General features: G+C 48.4%; 4 protein-coding genes across 4 annotated transcripts in view; 3 read left to right on the forward strand and 1 right to left on the reverse strand.

The window, feature by feature from the left end:
• Window positions 1-944: 944 nt before the first annotated feature.
• On the forward strand, window positions 945-1,178 carry LACBIDRAFT_309404 (uncharacterized protein; the record flags this gene model as incomplete). The annotated part of the gene is made up of 1 exon (XM_001886755.1): window positions 945-1,178. One exon carries the CDS (start codon window positions 945-947, stop codon window positions 1,176-1,178), a length of 234 nt encoding a protein of 77 aa, XP_001886790.1.
• Window positions 1,179-7,764: 6,586 nt separating this feature from the next.
• On the reverse strand, window positions 7,765-8,003 carry LACBIDRAFT_309408 (uncharacterized protein; the record flags this gene model as incomplete). The annotated part of the gene is made up of 2 exons (XM_001886832.1): window positions 7,765-7,857; window positions 7,920-8,003. The coding sequence occupies 2 exons, from the start codon at window positions 8,001-8,003 to the stop codon at window positions 7,765-7,767; spliced, it is 177 nt and encodes a 58-aa protein (XP_001886867.1).
• A 1,199-nt stretch (window positions 8,004-9,202) lies between these two features.
• Window positions 9,203-9,765, forward strand: DAGAT-3 (uncharacterized protein; the record flags this gene model as incomplete). The annotated part of the gene is made up of 4 exons (XM_001886756.1): window positions 9,203-9,273; window positions 9,331-9,452; window positions 9,511-9,603; window positions 9,647-9,765. 4 exons carry the CDS (start codon window positions 9,203-9,205, stop codon window positions 9,763-9,765), a joined length of 405 nt encoding a protein of 134 aa, XP_001886791.1.
• Window positions 9,766-11,250: 1,485 nt separating this feature from the next.
• LACBIDRAFT_332293 (uncharacterized protein) overlaps window positions 11,251-12,286 on the forward strand; it is a gene marked incomplete at both ends in the record, with an annotated part of 1,520 nt that continues 484 nt past the window's right edge. Inside the window, 2 exons of the mRNA XM_001886757.1 lie at window positions 11,251-11,348; window positions 12,012-12,153. Coding sequence (XP_001886792.1) covers window positions 11,251-11,348; window positions 12,012-12,153 — 240 coding nt within the window. The remainder of the gene's footprint in view (window positions 11,349-12,011; window positions 12,154-12,286) is intronic.

Below are 12,286 nucleotides of genomic sequence, written 5' to 3' on the forward strand. Positions count from 1 at the left end.
CATGGGCATTCCCTTCCAATCCTATATCACAACTTCCTACAGTATGCATAATCATGTTGGGCCAGCTGAGTATCTTGTAACTGCTCATTGCTCACTCATGGGTGTTGATCTCAGATCCACCCATTCTTGCCTCCTCCTTCCCTCTTGGCTTCAGCTATGCGAGAAGTTCAGAGTGAACGCTTCACATGCCTGTAGAGCGCGCAGTATACCCAACCACTGAAGATGGTGAGCCAAATGAAAAAACTCAATGCAGGTGCATACCTCGCATCAATGCCCACCCGGTATGCCCTTACCCCCCCAATATTGTTTACGAAGCCATCCTCAACGGCCAGCTGATGCAGGGAGATGTGCTCCCCAACTGGTGCTAGCAACTGTGATTCCCTAGTTAGCCACCATAGTCACATCATCATGAATATGCCTTACCTTCCAGAGATCTTTGATGCCCATAGTGGGGAGATGAGGGAGTAGGTCTTGAAAGTGTCCCCGTTTTTGTAGACTGAACTTGTCTAGGCTTACGTTTTGAGACAGTCATTTCATCTTGCCTGAGCAGCGTCGAACAGCAGCATCGTCACACAAGAGCGCTGCTCGGCGATTGGCAATGGACAATGCGTCAAGACGTGGAGACTGGTGGGTGGATCCAGGCAGCTGCTTGAAAATAATCAACCTATAATTATAGATTTCCAGGTTTCTCCAGGCTGAATCTCCAAGCCAAGTCCCGGGCTCAAGTCTTCGCAGGAAATCCAGCCCTTCAAAGCCCTGGAGCAGATGAGAACACTCACAACGGTGGGGGAAAAGGCCCCTCAGCTCGGCAAGGTCGCTGTGGGAGCACAATGCAACTGAGGCGTCAGGCATGGCTGTGGAAGGGGCGTTTTGACGAAATTGCAATGTTCAGAATGCCCGGGCTAGCCACAGAAGCCGCACACAGGCAATAGGACATAGGACGAATGGGGAAGATGATGGTGACTGCAGATGAAGTGCTGTTGAAGGAGACCCCTCGTGACCTCTTTGTTTACGCGTATGCTCTGTTTACTCATTTCTCGATCTCCTATTTCTTTATCCACCGCTTACATTTACTTCCGGTATTTGCTAGTCTTTACCTCAAGCCACCCGTTTTTCGTATAAGTACCAGAACCTTATTTTTCCTCACCTCAGTCATCACCACATCCGTGTCTGACTGAGGTGAGTTTCTTTTATTACTTATATTCACATACTATAACTGACGCTACCTGTACTTAGTTCTTCATACGTTAACAGGTAGCTAAAGACAATACAGTCGTCACCACATCTGTGTCTGACTGAGTTCTTCGTACGTTAACAGGTTATGGGCCCCATTGCGTTCTAACAAGAAGAACTATCAGACACCTACCTGCTTTACTACACAAAATCCAACTCGTAAAGCCCACTTTACACACCCACAAAATATGTCGTCAGCCAACAAAACACCCCTATTTTTCCAGACACGGAAAAGTTTGATGGTACAAACTTCGCTGCTTTCGAGATGCTTATTATTATTGCGGCCACCAGTCGTGGTGTTCTAGGATATCTACAGGGAACCTTTGCCAATCCCGCTCCCTACCAGGAATCCAACACCCTGAACTACACGCCGACCACACCAAATATCCCACTCCCGGATGACCCTACCCCATGGTATTCCACTACCCCTTCTGGGGCCAAATGGGAAATGCGTGATGCTTGGGCGCGTGCGCTACTCCTCTACAACACCAAAAATGCAATCGGGCTCGGACTTAAATTAGATGGAACAGCTGCAGAAGCATGGAAGTCACTCACTTCACAATACAAAATTTCCTCCGACCTCGCCGCCGTCACTGCACAGCGCAATCTTCGTAACACCACCTTTGCTGATGGAAACGACTTCCCTACTCACATCTCCAACCTCCGAACCAAGTGGGCAACTGAAAACAATGCTGGTGCAAAAATTACGGACACTGACTTCCGCATGATCATGCTGTCGTCACTTCCTGAATCATGGGACAGCATCGTTGGGACCCTCTATGACGCAAAATCATCCGCGGAAGTCATCAGCCACTTGACGATCCACTGGAACCGAATCAACCGTTCCAAGTCTGTCACCAACCCCGCTACAGTCGTAACAGCTCTGCAAACTGATGCGAGACGACCACGAAGCCAGCTTCAGTGTACAAACACAAATTGTGGACGTCAGGGACATACCATTGCCAACTGCTACTGGTGAGGTGGAGGGAAAGAGGGACAATTCCCTGCTGGTTTCGGACAGTGTGGGGGAGCACATGGATCAACGACCCAAAATACTGCTACCAACCAAAACACATCGTCAGTTACCGCTGCACTCACAGACACTTCACCTACCTCAGAAATCACACTCGCTCTCATCTCGGACATAGGGGAACATGGGCAGGGAGCGGAGAACATCACTCATGCATTAGCAGCCACTACAACACCTGAGGAGCGGGACATACCAACTTATGCGGACTCTGCCGCCAACAAACATTGTTTTGTCAATCGGTTGGACTTCTCCACTTACCATGAGTTATCCCGGCCTGACGAAGGCCAACCTGCGAATAAGGGAGGCCAGTTTCATATAATTGGGCACGGTGCAGTGACGAAAACCATCATATCAGGGTCGTTAAAGACCACTATTACCTTCACACATGCAGTCCACACCCCTGATCTCATCGCAAACCTCATCTCAATTGGGAAACTTGACGAGGCGAACGTTTGGGCACTATTCGGTGGTGGGGGAGTAACCTTCTACGATATCCACAACGGTCAGAAGAGGACATTGATGAAAGGTGCAGGGAGCAATGGGATGTACCTCCTTCATATCGAACATAAACCCCCCAACATCCACGCACTCACAGCACGATCCCTCCACAAACCTACAGACCTTGAGGTATGGCACCAACGTTTCGGGCACGTTGGTGTCTGCTCGATCTTGGACATGGCTAAAAGGGGTTTAGTTGACGGTCTTGACATCACGGGAAAGACTGACGCTGAGGGGAAGTGTGAGGACTGCATCTATGGGAAGCAGACGACACGCCCATATGATGGTGTGGTGGAAGTTGAGACGGAGGTGCTAGAACGAGTCTACATAGACTTGTGGGGACCAGCGCGTGTTCGATCTGTTGGGGGAGCAGAGTATATGATGGCCTTCAATGATGGGGGGTCATCCTACTGCGTTGGTTATTTCCTCACCTCGAAATCAGGCGACACAACCCTTAGTGCCTTTGCCGAATTCCATACGAGAGCAGAGCGGGAGACTGGGAAGAAGTTAATATGGATCAGGGTGGACATGGGCACTGAATTCTTCAATGACAAGTGGAGAGACTATACGACGAAGCATGGGATCATCGTAGAGTTCAGTGTGCCCTATGCCCATGGGCAGAACGGAGTGGCGGAGCGTGGGATGAGAACCATCATCGAAAGAACACATTGTGTTCTCGCTGACTCCGGTCTATCCCCATCACTCTGGGCCGACGCCGCCTCATTCTGCATATACACTGGCAACTACATCCCTTCCAGCAGACACCCCGCTCAGATACCCACTGAGAAATGGACGGGAAAACGCCAGGACGTCTCACACCTACGCCCTTTCGGTTGCACCGTGTACTCCAAGATCCCGGAGGAGATAGGCGTATCGAAGCTCATGCCTCGATCAATCAAATATGTATTGATCGGATATTATGGGCGCGGAACCTACAAGTTGTGGGATCGATCATCAGGCATGACAATCAAAAGTCGTGATGTAATTTTTGAGGAAGGACAAGGCCACCGCACTATCCCCAGCTCACTTACACCCATTGCCGACATCGCTTTCGACGATGACAATACACCTCCTCAGGATGCCATCTCTGCTACTGCCAACCCCATTTCCGCTGGCATCATTGTCCCTCCAAAACCTTTGGCGCCACGCCCATGCGTCACTGATCCTCCATTACACCCTGACACTACCACCCCCACTGTCCCTAACGTGCCACAAGAAAACTTGACAACCCCAGTTCTGCCTACAGCGCCCAGGCGCTCTGAGCAAGGGGGCACTAGGATTTTAAAAAAAGACCTGGGGTCGATTTTTTTTTTTCCAGGACTTTGAGGGGACTAACTAACTACGTAATCAGGCACCAATCTAAATATAGTAATATGACATCATCTTCGGAAGCGCTTCCCTCCTCGTCATTGCACAGACTCATTACAGGACATGCAAACCCAAGATCGAGGTGCCTGCTCCAAAGAAACACACTGTAAATGGTACTAAATATCAAGGTAAGCAAAGCTAAATGTTGTATCAAGAAACCACTTACCCATTGAACCTCACAATCTTTCTTTTTACATAAAAGTGCACCTTGCCATCTTCGGATGATGGTTTTATGACCAGCCAACAAAGGCACTCGTTGAGTGCATCGGTTTCTGCCTGTCGTGGAACTCTTTTTTGTTTTGATCTTCCAAAAGCCTCCGGATTCTCTTTGATGTCAAGCGGTAGTGATGAGCAGGGGTAACCCTGGGGTCAACTCAGGCTGACCCTGACCCTTACCCTCCAAAACCCTTGACCCTTGGCTGGGGTCAAGGGTTTTGGAGGGTAAGGGTAAGGGTATCTCAGGGGTTGGAGGGTAAGAAACCCCAGCAGGGTTTGAACAAGGGTTTGGAGCAAATGACTGCTCAAGCTTTATAGATAGTAAATAAATAGCAAGATGCCTGTGAAATACACATCATTCAAGTATATTTATGACAGTACACATGGTTTTTAGTAAATTATTGATGAAATATGAGGAATTCAGTGTATCTGAACAATACTAAGTGTTGCAAAGGTAGTGAGGTCTCTTTGGATGATATTTTATCTGATTCAATGTGATTTAAAATCATTTTATCTGGAGCACTTACCTTGATATTAGAGAAATGAAACCCCTAAAAAAACCCCTGAAAAACCCCTGACCCTTCAGAAGGGTCAAGGGTTTGTTGAGGGTCACAAAATCCTTACCCTGACCCTTACCCTCCTGACCCTTACCCCTGACCCTTGGAGGGTTGACAAACCCTTGCACATCACTATCAAGCGGAACCGATTGCACAGTGTCAGGCATAGATATATGTTCCAGTTTAATTAAACTTGTGCTGTCGTTCAACGTTGTCGTATCTGTTGACATCGCCTCACACTAGCTGGGGGTCTGGCTGGGTCACAGTAAGTCAATACGACGCTCTACGACAATTTGGGAACTAAGTTGTCGAAGCTTCCATTTTTTTTCTTTTTGGACTGCAGCTCGGACTAACTAACCGGGTACCGGTCCGGCATTCTATTGCCGGTGCCCCCTTGGCTCTGAGCGCCTCGCCAACTTGGGTACAGGCGCGCCTACACCAGGGACCACCGTGTTCCACACCACAATCCCTGAATCTCACGTTCCACGGAACTACTGGGAGGCGATCACTCGCCCTGACCTCTGGATGCCGCCCATGGAGACAGAATGGGGAATATTGTGGAGTAGAGGTGTCTTCGAGCTAGTGGTTGCACCCCCAGATGCGCGCATCATTGATTCAATGTGGGTCTATGCTAATAAATATGACGCAATTGGGGAAATCATCAAGCGCAAGGCGCGCCTTGTCGCGAAAGGTCACACACAGATTCCAGGGCTCGACTACGACCAGACATATGCCTCTGTTGTACGCCTGGAATCCTTTCGCATGGTCACAGCCATCACTGCCGCACTGGACCTGCATATCTGGCAGGTGGACATTGTCGCCGCTTTCCTCTACAGTCCCAACAAGTTCACGACCTACATGCGCCAACCACTGGGTTTCGTTGTCCGGGGGGAGGAAGAGAAGGTCTTACGGGTCGTCAAAACCCTATACGGCATGATGCAGGGAGGATATGATTTCCAGAACGAAATGACAGGCGCATACGAGTCGTTGGGGTACTACAAATTGCTCGCAGATCCATGTGTCCACTCCCGCCTCATTGGAAATGAGTGCACCATCACCAGCACCTACACCGACAACATATTTGGCGCGTGCACCACAAAAGAAGGGGCGGAACAGGCAAAGAAAGAAATGGAGACGTGTTTTGAGATAAAAGACATAGGGGACCTTGGATATATTTTGGGCATTCGGGTTGACAAGGATGAAGCCACGGGTGCAATATCTCTTTCTCAGGAGGCTTACATTCGACGTGTTCTAGAACGCTTTGGGATGTCGAACTGCAACCCCAAATCAACCCCATTACCCTCCAGCATCATCCTATCAGAATCCGAGTCCCCCAGGACGGACGAAGATATCAACTTCATGAAGGATAAGCCCTACCGCGAGGCTCTTGGAGCCTGCATGTGGGCCCAAGTTGCGACGCGCCCTGACATCGCCTACGCCCTCAGCATTCTTGCGCGCTTCCAGGCAAAACCTGGACCACCACACTGGAAGGCCATGCTCCACCTTCTCGCTTACCTCAAGGGCACCCTCACCTACAAAATCACCTACCACCATGGTGCCAGTCTCGACCCGATTGGCTTCGTCGACACCGACTATGCTGGGGACATCGACACATGCAGATCGACTTCAGGATATGTATTCACTGTGGCCGGGGGGCCTGTATCCTGGAGCTCGAAACGCCAACCCACCGTCGCACTCTCCACCATGGAAGCGGAATACATGGCCCTCACGCGCGCCGCACAACAAGCCCTTTGGATGTACTCGTTTATGTCTGAAGTCGGACTTACACGAAACTTCCCTGCTATCCTCCATGGTGACAATGCCGCTTCCATCACCCTCTCCCTCAACACAAAAGGACACGCATGAGCAAAACACATCGACATACGCCACCATTATATTAGGGAACATGTTGCACTACGGGAGATCGACCTTGTCCAGATCCCCTCCGAAGAAAACCTTGCCGACATCTTCACCAAGCCGCTCCTGCGCATCACCCACCAAAAGCTCGTCAGAGCACTCAAGCTGGATCTTTAGAGGTCCCTCGTCGTCTGGGGGGGTGTTGAAGGAGACCCCTCGTGACCTCTTTGTTTACGTGTATGCTCTGTTTACTCATTTCTCGATCTCCTATTTCTTTATCCACCACTTACATTTACTTCCGGCATTTGCTAGTCTTTACCTCAAGCCACCCGTTTTTCGTATAAGTACCAGAACCTTATTTTTCCTCACCTCAGTCGTCACCACATCCGTGTCTGACTGAGGTGAGTTTCTTTTATTACTTATATTCACATACTATAACTGACGCTACCTGTACTTAGTTCTTCATATGTTAACAGGTAGCTAAAGACAATACAGTCGTCACCACATCCGTGTCTGACTGAGTTCTTTGTACATTAACAAGTGCATACGTGGTGTTGAGGGAAGGGGACGTGATGGCAACAGTTGTGCCATCAGAGGTGCCACGCACAAGCGCTCGCTGGAAGTGGGGAGTACCTTTCACTGCATGGTAATGTGAGTTGAAGGGCAGACACAGAGGTTGCAATACTGACAATATTTGACTACAGCTTGTGTGAACTATTTCAACTACTGGTGGTACAGGAATAAATGGCATTCATCGATGTTCTGAAAGGGTAGACACGCCAGCCCGATCGGCATTCCTACACTCAGGGCCAAAGTTCACCAAACGCGACGCCCTCTTCGACCCACTCACCCCCTCTGAGGTCTCATGTAAGTACGAGGCCTGGGGGGAAATCTATCAGAGAAGGTCAGCAAAGAGTGAAGAAAGAAGGAAAAAGACACAGACAACTTGGTGGGCAAGTAAAAAGATAGTCCGGAAGGTGAAGAACCCTAGCGCTGTAGTCGCATTCACCATCTGATGAAGGGGACACCCACGCCGCCTGTGGGAGTCTTGTAAACCTTTGGTTCATACTCTAGTTGAGGGTGCTTGGCCTTGACGGACTCAATTCTTCACCTAAAACGATGTAAGGAAGTCGACGGCAATAAGACGTCTTGAGACGCACCAAAAGAACCAGAGCCATTTTTTTTCCAAGCCTATATTTGCCACCAATACGAAGAGCCAAACTATGACACGAGGTGTCCGCCATGGGCTGATAGATGTGAACATGAAGCCTGCAAGTGGGAAGAGTGGGTAAGAGACAGCGCTGAGAAAACAAAAGATTAAAAAAGAGATCAAAAGCGTTTGTATGAATCCGGTACACATCGCGGATTATTCGCGTGTCTGATGAGGATAAGTTCACGATGATAGCTGAGCAGCGGCGATGACATCGGGCATCCAGACAAGTAAGAGATATGAATGCCTGGGAGACTCGGTCAGTGAGAAATGCTGTTGGTCTCCACTGGGAAGAAAGAGGCGATAGGAAAGGGTTCACGCCCTTGGACTGGAGTAAAAAGGGGAGAGGAATGAGGTGGATTGGTATAAAGATGAGTGTGTCTGCGCTGGACGAGGAGGTTTGGTTTGGCAACGGATATGTATTCGAATTCGATTGGTGGTAGAATTGCTCCTCAGAAGGGTGGTCGTCAGCCTGGATGAGGAGGCAAGAGTCGTTCGAAGAGAGGGAAATCAGCTTTAAGAGGGAACTTGAGCCTGGGCATGGTATACAGAGAGAGGGTGGTGGGCAAGGAAGAGAGACTTGACAGACGAAACACACGTGCGAAGGGTGAGGTCAAGGTTGCTGATGAAGCTTGAAGGGTCGCGCACTGCATGGAACTGGGGAAGGACTGTTGTTCGAGCGTCGTAGGACTGTCTTTTTTGAGGTTCGCGACAACTTCGCATAGCGCGGGAAGGGTTTTTTCGCGGAGGTTCGTCGTTCGTTTGCAAGCAAAAAACAGTTCTCTCTGGGCGAAAAGACAGTTTTTGCATTGTCTTGACCCTACTCGGCTCTGGCTAGAACCGCTGACATGCAACATCTAGGGACGTTGCCAAGCCTATCATTCAAAATCAGTGATTGCATAAATTCAAGCCAGGAGAACAGATTGGCAAGTATGGAAACAGTCTTCCGCCAGCTTTGTTTTTGTAAGCTGATGGTCAATTTGTAAGCAGTGACCCCAGAAACCCTAAGCTCTCAGTTCAATACATCCAAACTTGGACCCTTGCAGGCCAAATGGCAGCGTCGCCCTAGCCCTCACAGGCATCCTGAACCACCTCGGCGAACCATCCAACAAGAAGGGGTTGTAATATCTTGCGCGGTCTGGACAGCAGGCTCCCGCAGATACGGAGCAAATGGTAAGCTCTTTCACTATGCACCATCTGCGTTGCTAATTTTACTTTCAAAGAACTCGTACAATGCAGACTCTGGTCGACGCCACAACGTTGCCATTCAACGTTGGGTCAAATTTTCTGCAAATTATTAACCTGTTTCGTACATTTTTGTGCTATGCTTTGTGACGGTTGTCTTATACACTTTAGTTTAGATTTCTAAAGGTATGTATGTGGAATAACGAGAGGGAAGAAGGCATAATGACGATACCGCTCATGCGCGTAGAAGCAGATTTGCCGGCAGATCGTTCGTATGTGTTTGAGTGTTATCCTCACGGTATGTAACACCCACTCTGCATGATCCTGCGTAACGAAAGCTTCAATTCAGGTATTAGTCAAATGTATGTGCCCCGCTTGGCGGCTATCCACACATATTCACAGCTTACTTGTTACAAATCGGGACGCCTTAGCAATATTCGCAGCTGAAGGTGGGTTCTGTGCCATAGATACCTTACACTAACCCCATGGTAGCCACCGAGTTCTCAGCTGCTTTCCCAGGAATCAAACCCTACCTCCTAATGCTCGTCTTGAACTTTCAGGTGCCATTCTACAGGGATATACTCATGTGTCACTGGCAATGCTGCATATAGCGCCTTTATGAACTACATCGCCAAAGACGGCTTCACTACGAACATGTAACTTTTGATTATTGGTTTACTGAAAGGATCTTCATTAATTTTATCGCCAGGACTAGTTTGTGGAAATCGAACTATACAGTGGAACGAATTCGGCAATAAACAATGTTCTACCGCTATTGCGCACCACAGTTCTATGTCAGCGCTGGCAAGCAGTCGTGTTCGAAAATCCACAAGGTGGGATCAGCATCAACAACCACGATTGTTGTTGGGGGTTCTGTGTAGAGTTCGGGCGTGCTTTCGGGGACAGCGGATTTGGCGCTGAAATGGAGGTGGGTTGGTCCTTGTTACTTCGGATGTGTGGGTGATTATTGGTACTGCTGGGCGATATGTGGGTAGGTTGGGATTTATCCGGCTTGCGATTCAACATGGGTAATGCCCTCTCTCCACCTGTTTTAATTGGAGTTGGCTTTTACGCTCTTTTGTAATAGCACCGATTTGGTCTCTGTTTTTTGTTTAGCAAAAACTTTGATGTTCGTTTCATTCCATCATTTCGTTGTTGTGACTCGTAACTTGTGAGGCTGGACAGTATGGATGAGAGTTTGATGAGAGTTATACCAGCAGATGTCGAATGACGAATGAGCGGGGGACCATGATATATGTGTTCCACTGTCCATTTTGAGTTCACTTTACCGCTGTTTCATGAGAGCGGGTTGTTGAATTGTGTGTCTCTTCTGCCGATTTTCCTTCATATTACTTATCTTGAGTAGATAACGTGAATCACAGCTTATGAAAATGAAGCTGGCGGAAGACTATCAATAATTATAATTCGACTCGAGGGACCTGTGATCTGTCATTTACCTATGGCCGCTAGTATCGAAGAAATTGGTGAGGGATTTAGATCTTGACCATCCAGGACAGTTTTCCACATGGGCAGTCAAAATTGTGCCTACATCTTCATCACTAATACCAGGCTGGGGAGTTGGTGGCAGGGCGGGGCTCGAATTTTGGCTTCAACAACGTTTGTTAGGTTAGCCATGCACTCAAGGTGCGCCTTGATACAAGAGATCATCGAGCTCTATGACCTTCTCTCCTAGCCTGAGTTTCACTCGCTCTTCTTCTAGAGGCATTTCCGAGTCTGTGAGCCTGCGGGACAGTGTCAGCGCGTGCCCAACTTCACTTGATCGATCATAGAAAATTCACTTTTTACAGATCTAGTATTGTGCATACCCCATGACACAGTACTTGTAATAAACGAACAAAACAACCTGCTTCACAATGCCGCCTGCCAGAGGGTGTATTTCGCATGTAAGGGTCCAAAATTTGGTTGTATTGATTTAGAAGCTCGGGGTTTCTGGGGTCACTGCTTACAAATCGACCATCAGCTTACGAAAATGAAGCTGGCGGAAGACTGTTTCCATAGGCAAGTGTTGGCAGTTCTCCTGCTGCCTGCATTTGCTTCTGTGTTTAACTTTCCCTTGTCGAGAGCGCGCTGTCCCCATGGCTCAGATCTCAGCAGCTATTGACCCTGGTGCGGGTTGCTCGGCTGCATTCGCGACCTCCGTCGCATTGGCATCTAGTACTCTGAAAACCATTCTGTAAGTTTCCGTATTCATCTGTGGTACGCACCCTTGCTGCTGTTGTGAGAGCTGCCTTCCGTTTTCCTCGTCGGACGTCGTCGTTCTTGGGCGTCGTTGTTGTTTTGAGCGGACGTTTGGCGCGTTGTTCTATTTCGGTTCCCCTCCGTCGTTCCGGAACCCTTTCTCACTGCGGGCCCTGGCTTATATATCCATTGGGTATAACGTGGAAAAATGAGGTAGATATTAATAATAATGCTACCTTTTAACTACCGGAATTAGTTGAAAGATATTTAAAATCTTTTATCAAATTTTTTCAAATTTTTTCCATCGGAATTATTGAGAATTACGTGGGTGGATAAACGTCGAAGGTATTTTGAGAAGATATTTCTACTAAAGGCAATCCATATCTGCACAGAGGATATGTGGAAGATATGTGAACACAAGGTGAAGAAACTTCCCAATATAGCAATATTTTCGGATCTAACACCTGCTTAATAAGGCTACATTTTGCTCCAATGTTGAATGTCCTTCAAGTTGTCGCTGGACGGTGACGCTGTTACCTCGGCACTTGCTTCCATCTACGACCTAGTCGCAGCATACAACGACAATGTTGCATTCTATTCACAATGTTGCATTCTATTCACAATGTTGCGACCACTAAGTACCTAACGGCAACCAAAGCTCAACATTCAACATTCAAAATGGAGCGCCCAGCAAGGAGATCCGCAGTTTTACCCAATGTAAGGGCGCAGGATTGTGGGCAACAAGCAGATACACTTCGGACAGCTGGCATTTTGCGTTTACGAGCTGGGATAGGCTCGTGGTGAGTACTTACGTTGCATTGGATATCACGCGCGATATTGATGGCCGTGGTTGTTTCCAAGCACTCAGCGCTTTGCATGAGGCATTCTGGCTGTACGCGCCCGGTTTTGTGGATGGAGATACGTCGTCTGGAG

This window comes from Laccaria bicolor, genomic scaffold (assembly GCF_000143565.1).
Source record: "Laccaria bicolor S238N-H82 LACBIscaffold_40 genomic scaffold, whole genome shotgun sequence".
Taxonomy (NCBI): Eukaryota; Fungi; Basidiomycota; class Agaricomycetes; order Agaricales; family Hydnangiaceae; genus Laccaria; species Laccaria bicolor.